General features: G+C 40.2%; 1 protein-coding gene across 6 annotated transcripts in view; it reads right to left on the bottom strand.

The window, feature by feature from the left end:
- ADAMTS9 (ADAM metallopeptidase with thrombospondin type 1 motif 9) overlaps positions 1–19,419 on the bottom strand; it is a 165,605-nt gene that overhangs the window by 34,282 nt on the left and 111,904 nt on the right. For 4 of the 6 annotated variants that reach the window (XM_023620115.2, XM_070237265.1, XM_070237264.1 and 1 more), the window contains 2 exons: positions 10,037–10,204; positions 3,209–3,382 (listed from right to left, as the gene is read on the bottom strand). In XM_023620115.2, coding sequence (XP_023475883.1) covers positions 3,209–3,382; positions 10,037–10,204 — 342 coding nt within the window. The remainder of the gene's footprint in view (positions 1–3,208; positions 3,383–10,036; positions 10,205–19,419) is intronic. The other 2 variants (XM_023620118.2, XM_070237266.1) reach the window with 1 other exon arrangement.

Here is a 19,419-nt window from a genome sequence, read left to right as displayed (position 1 = left end):
CTTTAGCCATTCCTCCCTGCCACCATCTGATGGAAGTAAAAAAAAAAAGCTCGGAGGAAAACAAGTAAAAAACTTGAGTAGACAGAGAGGGTGAGAGTCCTAAAGAAAAGAGATGACTGCAAACAATGGAGCCAGTCCATCAGGAGGGTGTGGGAGAGGGAAGGCCAAGGCTGAATGCTCACGGGGGTTAAGAATGCAGCTGTAGGAAAACAATCCCATTTATGATTGCATCAAAAAGAATAAAATACCTAAGAATAAATTTAACTAAGGAGGTGAAAAATCTATACACTAAATACTTTAGGACATTGATGAAAGAATTGAAGAAGACACAAAAAAATGGAAAGACATTCCATGCTCACGGACTGGAAGAATTAATATTGTTAAAATGTCCATAGTACCCAAAGCAATCTATAGATTCAATACCATCCCTATCAAAATTTTAATGGCATTTTCCAGAGCAATAGAAAAAAGAATCCTAAATTTGTGTGGAACCACTAAAAGACCCCAAATAGCCAAAGCAAGCTTGAGAAAGAAGAACAAAGCTGGAGGTATCACACTTCCTGATTCCAAAATATATTACGAAGCTATAGTAATTAAAAAAGAATGGTACTGGCATAAAAACAGACACATAGATAAATAGAACAGAATAGAGCCCAGAAATAAACCCACGCATATATGGTCAATTAATATGACAAAGGAATCAAGAATACACAATGGAGAAAGGATAATCTCTTTAACAAATGGTGCTGAGAAAACTGGATACTCACATGCAAAAGAATGAAACTGGACCCCTATCTTACACCATACACAAAAATCAACTCACAATGCATTAAAGACTTGAATGTAAGACCCATAAAACTCCTAGAAGAAAACATCGGGGGTAAGTTCCTTGACATCGGTCTTAGCACTGATTTTTTGGATTTGACACCAAAAGCAAAGGCAACCAAAGCAAAAATAAACACACGAGACTACATAAAACTAAAAGGCTTCTGCACAGCAAAGGCATCATCCATAAAATGAGAAGGCAACCTATGGAATGGAAGGAAATATTTGCAAATCATTTATCTGACAAGGGGTTAATATCCAAAATAAAGTTTGGTTAACATCCAAAATAAAGTTCTATAAAGAACTCATACAACTCAATAGGAAAAAACCAAGCAATCCAATTAAAAAATGGGCAGAGGATCTGAATAGACATTTTTCCAAAGAAGATGTACAGATGCCTAAAAGGTACATGAAAAGATGCTCCACATCACTAATCATCAGGGAAAGGCAAATCAAACCCGCAATGAGATGTTACTTCACCCTGTTAGGATGGCAATTATCAAAAAGACAAAAAATAAGAAGTGTTGGAGAAAAGGAAACCCTTGCAGTTGGTGGGATGTAAATTGCTGTAGCCACTATAGAAAACAATATGGAGTTTCCTCAAAAAATTAAAAATAGAACTACCATATGACCCAGCAATTACACATCTGGGTATTTATCTCAAGGAAACAAAAACACTGACTTGAAAAGTTATCCGCACCCCCATGATCATTGCAGCATTATTTACAATAGTTAAGACATGAAAACAACTTAAGATCGACAAATGAATGGCTAAAGATGTGGTCTATATATGCAGTGGAATATTATTCAGCCACAATGAAAGAATGAAATCCTGCCATTTGCAAACATGGACGGACCTTGAGGGCATTATGCTAAGTGACATAAGTCAGGAAGAGAATAACAATTATTGTGTGAACTCACTTATATGTGGAATATATTAAAAAAAACTGAACTTATAGATACAGAGAACAGAATGGGAGGTGGGTGAATGGGTGAAGGGGTCAAAAGATATAGAATCCCACTTATAACTAAGTCCTGGGGATGTAATATACAGTACGATGACTATAGTTAACAATAACATATCACATATTTGAAAGTTGCTGAGAGTAGATCTTAAAAGTTCTCATCATAAGAAAAAATTCCTAACTATGTGAGGTGATGGACGTTAACTATAACATAGTTATTGCTAACCATAAACTTATTGTGGTAATCATTTTGCAATACATGCATACATTAAATCATCATGTTTTCCTAAAACTAATACAATGTTATACATCAACTATATCTCAATAAAACTGGAAAAAAATAAAGTGGCATTGCCGTTAGCACTTATATAAAAATAAAATTTAAAAAGAGAATACAGTTATGGTACCTTCTGAGGGCTTAAGAGAATAAACTGAAGATCAAGTCCGGCTTCTTCCACTTTCTAGGTATGTGATAGTTGGACAAATGACATTGGCTCTCCAAACCTCAGTTTCCTCGACTGCAAAATGGGATGATAATAACAATACCCACTTCATCTAGTGGTTAAGAAGATTAACTGAGGTGATGACCATAAAGCAGTTTGCCCAGAGCCAGGCACTGTTCCCCCCTGTTCTGAAAGCCATTCCTAGTGGGAAATTCTTGTCTTACTCCTATGGCTGAACCTTTTACAGCACACCCTTTCTATTTTATTCCTGCATCAGCGGACATGGTTTTGTTTTCTAATTTTCTTTCCCCCTTTTATACCATCTAATCTGTTCTGGAGACAAAAGTTACCTCCTACTAATGCCTTACCTTCCTAGCCCGACTTTTCCCCAGGGACAGAGTGTTTCCTTTAACTAAACATTAACTTGGAGCAGGAGACAAACAAGTCTGTCTATTTTTGCATCAACTGAACAATTCTTCAGATTCCATCACTTCTTTAAATGTTGGAAATCCTTTACTGATTAATGAGGGTTTCAAATGAGCGCCTGTCTTCTACCTGATAGCTAAAGGCATGGAAGGAGGAAAAATACAGAGCAGGTACTGCCAAGAGTCTGTCTTGTGGCTGTCTGAACTAATACAGAATGACCAAGTCTGGATACACATTTTTAAAATATTTCTTCCACCTCCCCCTCCTTCTGTGAAAATTATCTTTATGCACTTGGCCCAAGGCCTGCAAAAGTCCTTCTGGAGGCAGCCAGACTTGGAACATTCAAGAACACAGACGCAGGAATTGCATAAAAAGGAGGGGCTCTCCCAACGCTGGTCGGAGTGAACTGCTCGCCGTCTGATAGCAAACATTTTGGGAAAGAGTCAGCCTTGTCACTGTGCTTGACGGCTTCACAGGGGAACGGATGTGATGATAGCAAGGGGGTTGAGCAAAATGCCTGGCAGGTGCCCACTTCCTGGCTCTACTTACTTCTTGCCATTCCTCTGCCTTCCAAGCGTAGAGAGGACACGGCGGGGCTTGGCAGGCGCGTTCCGACTCTGGTCTGGTGTACGGGTTGCACTGGGTCTCTCTGGCTATTTTGTGTGTTCCCATCTGACAGCCCACATTTCTCCGCCGCACGCCTTGGCCGCAGGACACAGAGCACTAAGAAGACAGAGAGTGTAAGTGGGAGCTTTGGGTCATTTGGCGGGGTGGGGGTGATGACAGGGGTGGAGAGGGTCACAGACATGGGGAATGCACTGGTAATCCAATGACTTTCACAGCTATCACAAAGCTTTCTAATTTCCAATGAAAGGGACTCAGGACAATGTCTTAAACCTAAGAACTCACTGCCTGTGAATGCTGGTGAGGGAGGAAGCAACTCAAATTTTGGGAAATCTCTAAAGTTAACAAAACTCTTAGATGACTGAAGACGCTGGGAGGTCATTATGAAACAGTGTAACCTAGAAATAGTGCGGCCACGTGAAATGAAAATCCCAAATGATTTCTATCCTGGAGAATTTGAACTTTTTGAAAACTGGAGATACAGTACTGTACAAGAAGGATTTCTTGGCAGATTAGGAGTTTATAAACTAAGGAGAATAAATCACTGAAGCTTTTAGGGCCTTATAAGTAGAATTATTTTCTCCAGTCTCTTCCCTTTCTTGCTTCTATTCCTGGAGATAGAGGAATTTTTTTTTTAAAACTATGGAATTCACTAAAGTATTTGTGTCTGTTTTCAACCTGAGATAAATATATGAAGAGTAAAAGCTGATAAGGAAAAATCATTTCTTTGGATGTAATGTTTTCAGCCCTTGAAAAATACTGTTAATCAGGCTGAAACATTTTGTTGACCAAATCGCAAAACACTATTTTAAATATGCAATTAACTTTCCTCTAAATTAATTTTTTAATAGTTTCCTCATTGCTGGGTTTCATAATCTCACTTATGGGCAGGCCAAGAATTATTGTCTTTATTAAGGTTTTGACAGTAAGAAAAGAAAGGCAACATTTGCTTGGAAAGAATAGCATATCATTACACTTAGCTATTTAAAATCATTACCAAGTATTGCTGATAGCTCAGCCTCCATTACTTTGCCAGGCATTGAGAAAACAAGTTTACCATACATTAAAGCCATGTTCCTAAGAGGAAGTCTTCTTAAAGAACAGAGTCACTTTTTTTTTTTTTTTTAAATTATAAAGGACTTCTTGTCCAATTAACCTGCAGCAGGATTCACTTCACTCTGAGGCTAATCGGAATTTACTCTCAAGAAGCAAACCCAATGGATTCTGCTGAATGTTAATTTTATTTCCATTTCAGATTTTAAGAAAATAGGTGATGTTATTTAGGAGGCAGCTTGGGAAATCATATCATTTCAGATGAGTCTATGCCAGGCAGGAGCTCAAATGTTCACATCAAAGCTAGCTGAAGAGAAGAAAATATTTGGAAGCAACATAGCGACTATTGTTTGGGTTTAATTGTATTAATTGGATTGAATGAGTCTGTGACCCACAAGAAACCAGACTTTTAAAGTCATTATGTCCTGGGTGGAATAAAAGGGCTCCTGAACACAAGTGATTGCCTTGCCTACAGAGGATGGACATTTAATACTTATGAGAGCGACATGCATGATATTTCCTATTGATTACACTGGAAATGAATGAACCATAATATGGGAGAGTTAGCACACGAATGACAGAAATGTTCAAACATTATCATTATCGACAACAAAGAACAACCACCAAAAAACTCTTTGGCTATTTGAATTTGAGGTGTTAAACATACAAAAGTACATTTCTAGAACAATGTATCCAAATGAAAATACAAAGACAGAATAAGAATGATTAAGTAAACAAATTTGAGTTTGGCATAGGGCTGACACATGTTCAAAATCTCATAATCCTTTAATAAGCTAAGAAAAAGGAAAAAGTGCTAAAGACTTTTAGAGTGTACACTATTCAGGCTCTAAGAAAATGAAACCTCTTTTTGAAGCTGTTGTTAGTGAGTAAATTACTTATGGTTCAGCGAAGGCAAGGTATTAAGAGCCATAGTATCCAATATTCAAAAAATCACTTTCTACGTTTGATAATTTTTCAAAAGGCAAATAAAGACACAGGAAAGTTCAATTATACATTATGTCCTTGTGGCTTCTGATTTTCGTAATGTCAAAGCCAGTCTTGAATTAACACATTCAAAAGTTTCAACATGGCTTAATGCACAGCAAGGTACAAACTCTGCCTTTCTAAATACTGGCTGCACCCTAATCTTTGTTCAAAATGAAGCACACTGTATCCAAGTTAGTTCTCTGTGTTCAACTTTTCTTCCTGTGCTGTCTTAGGGGAGGCAACAATTTGCATACAGAGCCAGCCAGGCTTGCTGGGTGAATTCTGAGAGATTTGCGCAGAAACCCCATGAATAAAACAGCATCAGAAAGACCTCTGAATGACCCTGGAGGTGGTGATGGTGGTGGTGTGTGCACATGTGCGTGCTTAATTCTTCTTGTTCTGTTTAGTACATCTTTTAGGTAGTTTGCAGAGGAAAAAGGTTGAGCAGTCCCTACCAACATGTTCTCCCCACAAGCCATCCTTCCGGCATGGCAGTCTATTTGTGCAGGTTTGAAAGTAGATGTTTTTAGTTCAGAACAACTGAGCTGGGAGCTGTGTTTCATCTCTCTGTACGCCCTACTGCGCAATGCTAGGATGCAGAACTCATCAACTTAAAGGGGGAACCTGACACTTACTTCCATAGATAAAAACAATCTCTATGGATCTTCTGATGTTTGGGGAATCATAACATACACTTGAAAACCTGGAAAGAATTTTATATACTTTCTTCTGGTATTACTGCTAAAATTATGGTGGTGATAGTATTTAAAGGAGGGACTACCTTGAAAAATAACTACATGAACCAACTTTAATAAATAATAACAGCAACAGTAATAATAGCAAACTTTTACCAAGCACTTACTATCCGTCAGGCTCTATACTAGCGTTTCTCAACCTACGAATTCTTTTCTGTTGGGGGCTGTCCTCCTGTGCAATGTAGGAAGTTTAGCAGCATCCCTGGCCTCTACCCTACTAGGTGTCTGTCACATTTCCCCTCCTCCGCCAAGTTGTGACAACCAAAACTGTCTCCAGACATTGACAAATGTCTCAAGAAGTACAGAATCACCCCTAGTTGAGAGCTTAGCTCTATGCCAAGCATTTTACATAAAATATTTTTTTATACTTCCTAATAAACCTTTTGGGTAGATACTCCACAAATAAATAAAGCAATGAACAGAGATAATCACCCTAACTCAACCAAAAACAAACAAAAACAAAAACACATTCCAAGTAAATTCTGTCCTAGGCAATACACCATAGCAACTGTGGGTGAGAATTTGGCTTCCAGTTTTAAAATACGGTGCTAATATGATGCAGTCTCTTGTATTACGTCAGCGAGAGGGTGGGTGAGAAGCCTGGATTCAAACAATTCGACATCAACGCTTATGGTTCAAATACACACAAAATCATGGAGAACACACATCTCTATAGCAGCTCTAGTTCTCATCACTACCATGTGCACATGGTTCCCTTGATTTCTCAAAGGACACAAGCTGCACATTGACCGTGTTTCTCCGTTAAACACTTGCAGGATACTTCAGAATCAGACGCCATAACCAAGCTGCTCTATAGGAAAAGTCCTAACCAAAAATGCCTGGTAGGTTCATCATGCTATTTGCCAGTTTCAATTTCGGCATCAGCACTACAGAGCTTTTAAAAATTATTTCCCTGAATCTAAGACACCACTGATTGCAAGACACAGCATTATATTTGTATCGCTAAGAAAGAAAACAAGGGCTATTAATTAAATTGTGGCATTCCACTGGCTGTTCGTCCCATCCTGACCACAGAGACATTAATCTGTGAAAAGGACATGCATCTCATGATTGATGAATGAATCAACTGAATGAATTCACGATTGAGGAACGATGATGGAGTGTTGCTTTGATTCTAATCTGATCATTTATTCTTTTTTGTTCTGATCTTCATTTTTTTAAAAAAGCCTTTCTATAGGAATAGGATAAGTTAAAAAAATTTTACTCTGGAATGCTTTTGGATCATAGGAATACAGAGCTTTCACATTTATCAACCTGAATCAAGAATTTGATGCCGATTTTGTCTTAAAATTTCATAGGCATCCCTTAACTGTTGATCAAAATCATCTGAACAAATTGAAGATGAACTTTTGAAAAACGGTGCTTTAAAACTTTAGTGAGGATGTTTTCCAATAAAAGCTTTTTTTAATTGGAAAAATTTCCTTTACAAATACAAGATTTTTCAAAAGATATAGAAGTAAAACATTCCACTTTAAACTTCAAAACCCCAAGTTTCAGGAAAGACTATGAAGTTAACTTGGCTACACTAGTCCCCCATCTCAATATTCTATAAGTCTTATTATCCTCAGACATTTTCACATGATGAGAAATTGCACTAATTATTCTTTCTACCTTGAAGAAGAGATGACTAGAATATAGCTACCAGCAGAAAACAGAAGGACCAGATATAAAATCTTCTAAATATTGTTGCAAATGGATAATCATCACTCTTGCTTTAATATCGCTGCCTTAGGAATATTCCTGTTTACCACCGGATCATTAGAAAGCCAATAATCTTTAATCATGCAGACCATCTTTCTCCATCAACCACTGGGTCTAATCATTTTCAGGTACACTCCTAAATTGCACAAATTGGATTTTACCCATGCAGCACCTTGTCTTGTCTGCTTTTATAATTCATTTCTACAAATCAAATTAGGGCATTATAAAGCTGGCCCCAAACCATTACATAACTATGTTTACTTGCATTTTCTACAAAGGTGACTAGAATTTTTAAGCAATCATTTTGAACAGGTGCAGTCTTTTCTGGGGAGGCATTCTGATAATCCTATTACTTTATGTTGGAAAAAACCCCCAGGGTTCAAACTTAATCATCCCAGCTTTGTGAGCAATTTTGAGACTTCCCATCAAGATCACAGGATACCGAAGTAAAACACTCACTCTGTGTTTACCAATAAAGAGTGAAAGATTCTTTTAATTGCATTTTTATTGAATGAATTGGCCTTTAAAATGAACATGATTTCCATGTTCCAAACTTAACATTCAGGGCAAGCTGCAAATAGAAAAGCAGAGGCCACGGAACATACAGAAAAGTAACAGAGCATGAAAGTCTACAAGAGGACAAGCTAATTAGTGTGGTATCTTAAATAATGTTAGCTGGAGGATTTTACATGAATTGAATAGCTCCGAAAATAAAAGGGCTGGAAGGTACAGATGATGGCAGTCACTTGCACAACACATTAAGGATGACCAGTATGAAACACTGCCCTGGATCTGATCCCTTAAGGGAGCCCAGGGAGGAACCAGCTCTGGCTGGACATGCATGCTTTGATTGTTAAATTACAACAAAAAAGAAAATATGATCATTGTAGTAAGGGCCTTGAGAGGGAATGATGCTGGGGAATGATGCAGCCATGTTTTATGGTTCTGCGAAGTGGAATCTGGCTGGGAGGTATGGGGGACAATGATGCCAGTTCAGGGCATTTAAGAAAGATTCACATTTCTAGAAGAATTTTCCAATTATATTAAAATGGAGGATCCTCAGATCCTCCCCATGTTAACACAGCTGTCCAAAACTTCTTTGGGACCTTAGGAATCAAGATCCAGGCTTTGGAAGAATCAATTCTAGAGGCTGCCAACCTTGAATCTAGCTGTCTGCTGATTCTCGGGAGAGCCTGCGTGATTCTCCACTGCCTGGGAGAACCATACATTCAGTAAAACCTCACTGAATCAAACCAATGGAGAGAAGGAGCAGCATTAAATACAGAACATGTGAAAAGAAACGGAGTCTTATTACTTTGAAGTAAGCACCTTCAACCAAGCTGAGAAAATATCGAAGTGTGGAGTGAGGAGATCTCCTTTAAGGATTAGATTGAGAGTAGCTTTAGTTCACACAGCAACTGTTTATAGGTAAATAGAAGCTTCTAAAATTCAACAGGGAAACTCTCACACCCAGTTCCTGACTAGATTACCCAATGACTAGATTTCGTGGAGACTCCCTGTGGTCAGTTTCTTGGGTACTTACCCCCTTCCCCATCTGATACATAGATACACATCACACACATCCAAACAAAAAAGGATTACTCTTAAGAGCCTATTAGATTTAAGACCTCTCAGCTAAGTACTTGGTATTCATTACTACATTAAAGCCTCATAAGAGCTATATGAAGTAGGCTCAGGAAGGTTACACAAATCACCCAAGGTCACATCGCTGGAAAATGACAGAGAACTGCCTCTTCTGTCCCTCACCTCTGTTGTACACAAGCAAATGGGCAGAGAAATAGTCTTAATACTTTATACTGACAGCCCTTTAAGAACCTCAAAGGTAAATTCAGATTCAATTCCTGCCAGGTGACCATAGTCAACCTTACTACAACCTGAACTAGTGTTTTTCTCAGTGGTGAATGATAATAAAAATGCCATCAGTGAAGTATTGAGGGGTTACTCTGTGCTAGACATCTAACATCTACATCCACTACCACTTAGAATGAATCCTCACAACCATCCTATTGTAGGTATGATCCAAAGCGCCAAGGGCTGAAGCCACTTGCCCAAGGTCCCACAGCTAGTAAGTATCCTGACATAAAGATTCTTCCCTCCCCGTCCCCAAGCTCCCCTCTGAAAACCAAAACTGCGCAGAGAAACACAAGCCAACAGGCTGGTGTCAGCCACATGGCTGAGGGTAAGGAAGCAGTGGTAGAGGAGAAGCATTGCTCACCTGACTCCAGGCGCCAGCCTTCCATTTGGGGCATCTTCCTCCTCGGCACTTTCTGTGCCCATTTGGCTTAGCAAGGTGTTTACAGTAATCACTTTCTAAATGGCTTCCATCTTTTGCCATGCAGTAAACATTTCGTTGTTTATGCCCTCGACCACAAGAGACAGAACACTGAAATATAAAGCAATGGCAAGGTTGTTTTTTTTTTTTAATCACATGGAGTTTGATAAAAACCTGCGTCGTGAGATGTTAAGATCATGCCTAACAAGAGTCACCATTCTCCCCTTTTCCAGCGCCATTTTGGATAGTATCTCAAGGCTCCACACAGAAGGAAGGTAGCATTGGGGGAAAAAATGTCCACAGTTTTACAGCGGCAATCCTGTATAGTATTTTGGGTCACTCAAGAGTGTGGGTTAGGGGCCAGCCAGTGGCTGAGTGGTTAAGTTTGCACGCTCTGCTTTGGCAGCCTAGGGTTTTGCTGGTTTGGATCCTGGGCGCGAACCTGGCACCACTCATCAGGCCATGCTGAGGTGGCATCCGTGGCACAACCAGAAGGACCTACAACTAGAATATCTAACTATATACTGGGGGTCTTTGGGGAGAAGAATAACAAAAAAAGAAGATTGGCAACAGATGTTAGCTCAGGTGGCAATCTTTGAAAAAAAAAAAAGTGTGGGTAAATTCTGCTAATTTAGGCACAAAATAAAGCCCATGAACTTGAAATTACCATGAAATTCTGATTTAAAGAAGTCTTACTATGAATTCGTAAGGATTCCTTTTGCACATCTCACTTCATGCAATCTCTGATCAAGATATTTCTTCAACAACATGCTTCATGATTCACTAATTTGGATAAAGGTGTAATTCCAAAATACAACTGTGTCCAATTTCCTAATTAAATGATTTAAGGAAACTCTTCTACCATTTTTCCGAGGATACGCTCTCATTTTCCCAGTCCATAGGGAAGGAGGTGGAAAAGGCACGTTAGAAATTGAAAGGTAAGCTAGCAGGTAAGTCTGTGCCAATTTTGGGAGGGAGGCATTACCTTTCAACTTTGATCTGCAGATTCACTGAACTGTTTTAAATGTGACCTTGTCTGACCACATCTAAGAAACTTGACTTTGATTTCAGATTAGGTTTCTCAGAAAGGTTTAGGAATCAAAGCGCCATGGAGTCAGGACAAAAATTTGATATGACAGCTTCTTGTAGAACAGGCAAGAGGCTGGCCCCAATGAGTGCACCGAGATATTCAATGTCCATTGCCTCATTAGCGATTACAGAAGTCATTACCACTTGGATCATAAGTTTGCTGGCTCAGGTTTTCAAGACATATTATTTCCCAATATAACATTCTTGCTTTTCAGAGGGAAATGAGTTTCAGAATGAAGAACAAAATGTGAAAACGTAATCAAAATAGATTTCAAGTGTCATTTCCTTCTGTTCAATATTTCTTATTTCCTCCACTAATTTTGTGATTTTGTTAACTTAAATTAGCTAAGTGCCCTTTTATGCCTAACAGATAAATAGCACCACATAAAACATGCAGCCTAATGTTAATTCAACCACTATTACAGAGCATGCTCAAAGTTATACCATTCATAAGTGTGCCAGACATGTTTCTCTAGCAAACACAAACCATTATAAAAATTTTAATAGTAGGTGATAGAGAAATTTAAAACATGTATGTTAACAGTTTTGGCTATAACTTTTTACTTTAGGATATGGAGACATTGCTGCTTTCATTTAAGCTCTCATCTTATGAGTGTTATGATTTGGAATAGTCATTCTGAAAATCTTAATAGAGTATACAGTGTGGAAGGAAGGAGCCCAATTTGAATATTTATACCAAAACAAAAATATCCATCTTCAACCTACAGTGTTTTTATGTATATAAAGACTTTAGGATATAATTCTAGAAGGCTTTTAGAATGAAGCTCCTAGAGACATCCCCACAAACCAGTGGTCTAATGACTTGCCCACAGATAATCCCTATTATAGTGACAAATTTTAATATTTAAAAATGTTACTTGAACAAAAAAATAATATAAGGGCACAATTAGAACCTGGGATGAGTTCATTTTATTCAACAAACATTAGTGAGCACCTACTAAGTTCTAATAATTATGCAAAGTGCTGGGAAGAGAGTGATGAACATAATTGACATAATTTCTGCCATCATGGAGCTTATGGACCAGTGAGAGAGACCAGCACCAATGAAGTGATGACAAAAATAAATATATCCTTATTGAGATGTGTGCTATGAAGGAAAGAGGATGGAGTGGTTGCAAGTAGGCTCCCTGAGGCATTCCCCAGGGCCAGACCACTCAGAGCTCACAGGTTCTAATACTGTATTTGGATTTTGTTTTCCATGAGATGGAAAATCACTGAAGAGTTTTAAGTCGGGGTAAGACATGGTTTTATTTTTGTTTCAAAAAGTCTACTTTGATTACTGAGTGGACAATGGGTGGGAATACTGCGTGAGTAGAAACAACAAAACTGCTCAGAAAGTGATTGCGTTTGTCCAGGCAAGAGGTGATGGTGGCTTAGATTAGGGTGCAGAGTGTTGTGGTAGAGGGAATCTGTGGATTTAAGACATATTTTTTGAGGTAGAAATGATTGTTCCTGATGGATTGGCTGTTGGGTGGAGGGGAGAGGGCAGAGTGAGGGAGAACTCCCAGGTTTCTGGAATGGGCAACTGGATGGATAATGATGACATTTACGGAGATGGAAAAACAGCACTGGGAATCAAGGATATGTTTATTTGTAGGAAATAGGATGAACTTAAAGGATACTGATTCATAGGTGGTAACATGTGCTTGATTAGGGTGAAGAAACAGACATAGTTGTCTTGGAGTAATCAGATCAACATGCACGAACCTAAAGCAAGCCTCCCCTTAGGGACAGTCATTTCAATATACAAACAGTCCAAACAAGCTGTCTCTTAATATGGAGGAGAAAAAGAAAATTGATGGAAATGCGATTTAGTAATCTGCCATGGTCATCAGAAGAGACAGCCTAAAAGTAGGCAGCAAGCTACAAAGGCAGAGCTTTCTCACATTCATTAAGTGCCAGGCACTGCTCTAAAACTTTGGATGCATTATCTCATTTAATCATTCCAATAGCGATAGAGAGAGGTACTATTATTGGAGACAACTGGTGTTTTCAAAACGGCATAATCACATACTTTATATATACGTCTTCCCATGTGACTCCAACAAAAGCAGATAGATGTCTGTCAGGTACAATAAGAGCACAATGAAAACAGTTCAATTATCAAGGACGTCATTGCTAACAATTCATCTGAGGGGCACCACTGGTGCAAGCAACATCTATTGCCCACAAAATGAAGACGAATGAAATAGTTTCTAAATAAGAGGCCTTAATTTTTTTTTTAATGTCTGGGTTAGCTGCATCCCACCCATTCCTAGGTGCATTTTACTTATTTAGGCACTTGAATGGAACTGACTTGGAAAAAAGAATGCAATACTTCAGCATGATTCACTACACATATTATTAGCCTAAAATTAAGATCCAAAAGCGATAAGCAAATTCTCAAGGCATCTAATCTGATAGCAAACACTTTTCATTTCATGCTTTCTAACTTACTGATGAAGAAAAGCAGCTGCTCGTGGAAATTTTCATATCTAACACGTTTATTAATGGGTCTATTATGATTTCATAAAGAAGTTGTTGTTTTGATAATCAAATAAAGACAGGTTTCAGCTCTTATATTCTGAGGGAAATTTCCATCTGATCATTTCCAGTCCTTTGCCAGGCACTGACTTTTGCATCGATGTACGTCACTGAGATATAATAGTTAAATTTAATGTGTCATCTAGTACATGTTGTTTATTGGCTACATATCTGAGGGTTCTTGTTCTGGGGAGAATTTAATTCCTTAAATTTAAAGCTGAAATAGCTTCCTAGTTTGCCAATAGTACTCAGACTTTTTTTCTCTGGGGAAACAACCCAACTCGTTTATGAGAACAGATTTTCCCCCAACGTTGAGCAACGCTACCAAACAATGTAATCTCAAACCTCGAGGTCAGTATCCCAAATGCCTGGGCTTTTGTTTCTGTGAGGCCGTTCAAAGGGGATGTTTGATATGGAGCTTTGTTCAGATATTGCTTTGACATTTTCTATTAACTAAGGCCTAAGAGTTAGAAACCCTTGCGTCTCAACTCATCTAGTGGAAACAAAACTCAAGGTATGGGCAGTCTGATCATAACCTCTACTGAGGGCTTTCTGTCTTGAGTGGTAGCACTGGATACAGTAAAGATTTGGGTCCAGTGTACTGTCCCTGGCATTATGGATGCCCTGCATTGGTCCTTTCACTTATATTGAGGGGCAACATCTCTCAGTCATCGAGAAATCAGCAAACAACCACAGCATGTCTGCTTGGATGAGAAGGGCTGAAGACCTAGAGAGAATGACATCCCTGGGATGGCAGATGCTGCTGAGAACCAGAATATCCAAAAGAAGATGGAGGACTACATGGAACTGGTAAGGACATCATAAAGAACCATGAAGGAATAAGAAGGGGAGGGTGGAAGTCAGGGATGCACACAGAATCTGGCCAGAAGGAAGCTTCTCGATGGGGCTGCAAGATGCTAGGGCTTAGAGGAAGCACTGGAGGAGGTGGGGTGTGGACAAGGACTGCCTGAGTTATAGCAGTTGCTTGACACATAAGGGTTAATGGATGGTCCAGGAGAGCCCTGGCAGAGTGTCTGGGCACAGTTCTACATATCCAGGCGATTCCCATCTCCATGTGATCTAGACATATGAGATTCTGTTTATATGAAATGTTTCATGGAGGATACTGATCAATTAGTCCAGATTTACAACCACAGGATTAGCTGACAGCACATTAGAAATAAGGAAGAACTGAAAGACCAAGATAAAGGTCAGATACTGGAAGCTATTATCCAGTTAAGTCAAGACTCCCCGATCTAAGGATTTTTGACAATCAGGTAGCTAACCATCACTCTGAGACTGGTGGTTTTCTGAGACATGAGACTATACCAATTATTACTCAAGGCCTTTCCCTTGTGATTCTAAAAAATATGAAAATAACATCTAAATCACTTCATTTAAAAAATGTTCAGTTGTGTCTTTTCATAACGACAAGCTCTTCTCGATTCTAGTCTTGTTTTGACTTTGTTCAACAAAACATAAAGTCAAACCTCATCTGGAAAGTATGCTATAAGAAAGGACGCCATGCCTGTGCCTAGGATTCAGGACCACCTTTGCCAATTACGGCGGTGAATGAAATGAGGATTGTGTGAGCATCACCCCCTCGGGAAAGGCAGAGGGACACCAGCCTGAACCTACTGTCCCACCAAAACAAGAATGTGAGCACAAGGATACGGATTTAGGGATCAAAGTTTCAAATATTGCTTAATGCAAGATCTGGAAAACCATGTGGGCTTGTCACGTGAAAAAAAGATAGTAGTTGCAACTCACACGTGTTTATTTACTCCTTCCACACTGCAGGCTGTCAGCAAATATTTATGGGAATGAACCAACACATGAAAGCTGTAGCCATCACAGAAGTGTATTACATAATAAACGTCACGTTTTCCTAAAGGTCACAAGAAAGAATTGCCTGGAATCTGACCCACAGTACTAATGCTGAACTGATTTGGCACAAGTTATTTAGATTCAAAAGGCCATCCCAAGAGCACTCTTTCAGTTGGAGCAGAACTGTGAGAAATCATACTAGCTACCCTGTATTGAGCTGTTACTGTGAGGGGGATGATGGCTGTTGGACCCTGGTTTCTCTCACTTAATCCCAACAGCAAGCTTATGGCTCAGGATTCCTTTCTACAGATGAGGAGACTGTGGATTAAAGAGGTGACATCACTTGCCCAGGGCCACAGAGCCAGGAAGCAGCAGTTAGGCTTCAGATGTAGTGTATCTGTCTCCAGAGCCACCATTTTCTTCCTTATGCTATACTGAAGCAGGGCCCGGTTAAGAAAACGGGTTGCTCGCCTCTGCTTACCCATGGAAACAAGAGAAAGCAAGGACCTCAAAGAAATGCCTCTGAAGACTATTTCAGAGACCTCTGATTCCTTAGTTTCCCAGGAAGAGAGTGCCTATGCAATGTATCTTTGACTTTAACACTTTCTTCACAACATCTTTAGCACCCTGGGAAGAAAGACACTATGAAAATCAAATAAACAATCACAGGAGTAAAAGGCTACATTTCCCTTTGGCCGAAGCCATACCCTGGTTTTCTCTTGGCCATTTTTCAGGGTTTATTCACCCTGTGGGGCCGCCCTGATGCCCCACAGTGAATGATCGTTTTCATTCACTGGTAAATGGCTCTTCGCATGGTCATGAATGGAAGGTTACAGGTTGTAAATTTTGGCCAGCTAATTCACCAAGGACTAAGGTCTCAAATACTGGAGCTACAGGTCATCTCTGAGATTATTCTGTCCATCTATTCACTTTACAAATTCAACACTAGAGAAAAGGAGACATGCCATGCTCGTGGTCACATAGCACAGAAGAGGTAGATGCAGGCTTAGGACTATGAGTTCCTGTCCCTAGCACAGAACACTGTTTGGTGCCAATTGCACTGGGGATTTGTGGCCAGATTCTGGTGTTCTGCATATTGCTTAGAAACCACAGCTAACCAGACATCCTGATTCTTTCCATTCCAAGTCAGTTATGCTTACGTATAGCTGGCACCATGGGCAGGGCTTAGCCAAGGTGCATAGATTTTGCATATCTGGCTCTGAGGGATTGCCAACACCAGTATGAACAAGAGTGAGCTCAATGACCTCTTGTTCCAAGGTACCAGTTAAGGACAAATTCCAAGAGGTGGCTGTGTATGGGTGCCAGCACAGGATGCCACTGCTCACATCAGGGTTGCTGTCTTCACCTTGCTCGAAAATGCAGCACTTCAAGGCACAGCTTTTGGAGTCAGACCCACCTAGGCAAGAACAGCATCTGCCATTTTACCACAGTGCCATTTGGAGCAAGTTACTTACACTCTCTCAACTCAGATTTGTCCTCGGTAAAATGGGGGCCACAGCACTATCTATACTCAACAGCGCTGTGTTATGATTAGATGAGACAATGCATACAGAGCTCCTGGTGTTTCAATTGTACAGTATAAAAATCAATACACATTCACTATCACCGCCACTACTTCTATTCAGTGGAGTCTTTTAGAATATCTCCTAACATGCAGTTAAATAGGTGCGTATTTTTTTTATTTTATGTTAACTAATGGAGCCTAAGATTAACATTCTAAGACAGGCATTGCTGGATGAAGGAGGGACTTAGTCTGGCGAAATCTTGCCTGTGTGACTAGGTGAGGAGCTTTCCCTTCCAAAAGTCACAGAGAACTCCACAGAGCAGACATAAATGCTCAAGATGCCTTCTCTTTTGTGGCTCTTTTCACTCTTACAGACTATTACTTATTACTATGGTCTCTTCTAACCACAGGAGACAGAAAGACCAGGAAGAAAAAAAGACACTACATCTGAATGCCACATCTCTTTTCTGCTCCTTCATTGCTTGCTCACCCCCATGATATGAAGAACTACTTATGTTTCCCATTCATTGTTTGTTATGTTATTTCTATAAATGTCCTGAAACACAGAAATAACATCGTTGATAACCATCACCAAAGAAATAGTCACTCGCTTCCCTACTCGGCTCAGCTGAGCTGCGGGAGTGGTAATAGTCCTTTGTCAGAAAGTGTATCTCCCTATTGGCGATGTGAACACGTTTGGGGAAGTTTTTATAGGGCTTCTCACAACACAAGAATGGCTCTGAACAGGGGCATCAGGGAACAAAAATGAGGAGGAAGGAGAGAAAGCTTTGCCAGGAAACAAGGGCTGTGACTTGAGGGCGTAAAGCCAGTGTTGACAGGCCTGCTTGATGGCTGTTTATGTCTAGGACCACCATGGCACAAATTACCATGAAAAGGAACTGAGAAAGCATGAGATTGGCAGGGAACACCATGGAAGAAAGCAGACACGGAAGTCACGGTCATCACCGCCGGATGGGGCATTAGGCCCTCCTTCCATCCCCATTGCCCCCAACAGCCCAGGCTTTGCAATGCTACAAAGGTCTAAGACTGTGGGAGAAAAGGAACTAAGATTCTCACATCAACTCTTGGAGCACACTCGAAGGCTGCTGTCAATACTATATCCAAGTAGGTGGCCCTAGCATATGCCTCACAAGGGAGATGGCAGGGCCAGGAAAAGAAGGGGAGAGGGGAAGAGGTGCTCATGCTCTCCACCTCCCTTTACCCCCAAGAATTATGAAGTACAAGGCTCGCCAGCTGCCCTCCCTACCTCATAATGTAACAACTTCACAGTAGAGGAGGGAAATAAATTTTATCATTAAATACAGCAGCACATGAAATCAGCTACGCAAGTGGTGAGGCCGAAATTGGGGTTCTTTTAGTTTTGCAAGAGTGGAAATATTACAGTTTTTTCCCCTATCAAGACAGAAAACAAAAAGCAAGATACTTTGCAAAAGCAGCACCTGGTGAATCTATGGCGGCCAATCCAGCGGGGCCCCCGGGCATGTGAGGCATTATTGCATCATCAGGCCTGTTACCCGCAACGTGCCCTCTGACTCCCCATTCCCAAGCACACTGCCTATTTTTATAGGACTTCTTTTCCCTTTCGAGGTTATATGTGATGATTTTTTTGTAACCTGACTTCAGCAGAATAATGATCTTGGCATTTTTAAGGAAAGAGGTGAAGACAGTACAAGGACCCACACTCTGTGCTTGCCACAGGATAATTTACGGAGGCGGTCTGGAAGACAGGAGGGTAGTGGGTGAGAGATTTGTTCCAGGATCCTTATTCTCAGCTGTTCCAAAGGTGAATGAAGAAATGTCTGAGTAAGTAATTGATGGAAAAGTTATGGCTGGTGGGAGCAGTGAGCAAAGTTTCTTAGTGGTCTGAAGGTGGTCTGTGACCGAGGCCCAGGTTGGAGCGTTCAAGGCTACCTGGAGATGCCATTCTGCTAACAGTTGGCAGTGCTCGGGAAGACCCACTCATGACTTACGCTACTGCCACAAGCAGTCAGGAACAGACCTGGGAAGCTTAAGTCACCTCTGGGAATGCTTCTGTAGAAAAGCAATCCATGCAGGTTGTCTCTGTACTTTTCTATACCTAACCAATGTCCAGCCCTCGAGCCTCTTCTTCCTCCCAAAGAGCTAGTCTACGTATCATTCAGTCATTTACAAGACACCAGGACAGAGGTCATTGAATTGCCTCTTCCAGTTTTTCTTTCTCTGCCTATCTGGCCCTTCCTCTGTCAGCTTGGTGTGAAAGGAACATCTTTCCATGCCAGCACATCAAATATCTTACACTGAGAAATTTACAACTTTTGGGGGGAAGTAGTTCATGTAATTA

This window comes from Equus caballus, chromosome 16 (genome assembly GCF_041296265.1).
Source record: "Equus caballus isolate H_3958 breed thoroughbred chromosome 16, TB-T2T, whole genome shotgun sequence".
Classification (NCBI taxonomy): domain Eukaryota; kingdom Metazoa; phylum Chordata; class Mammalia; order Perissodactyla; family Equidae; genus Equus; species Equus caballus.
The sequence above is the reverse complement of the archived record's forward strand: the minus strand, read 5'-3'. Positions and strand labels throughout refer to the sequence as shown.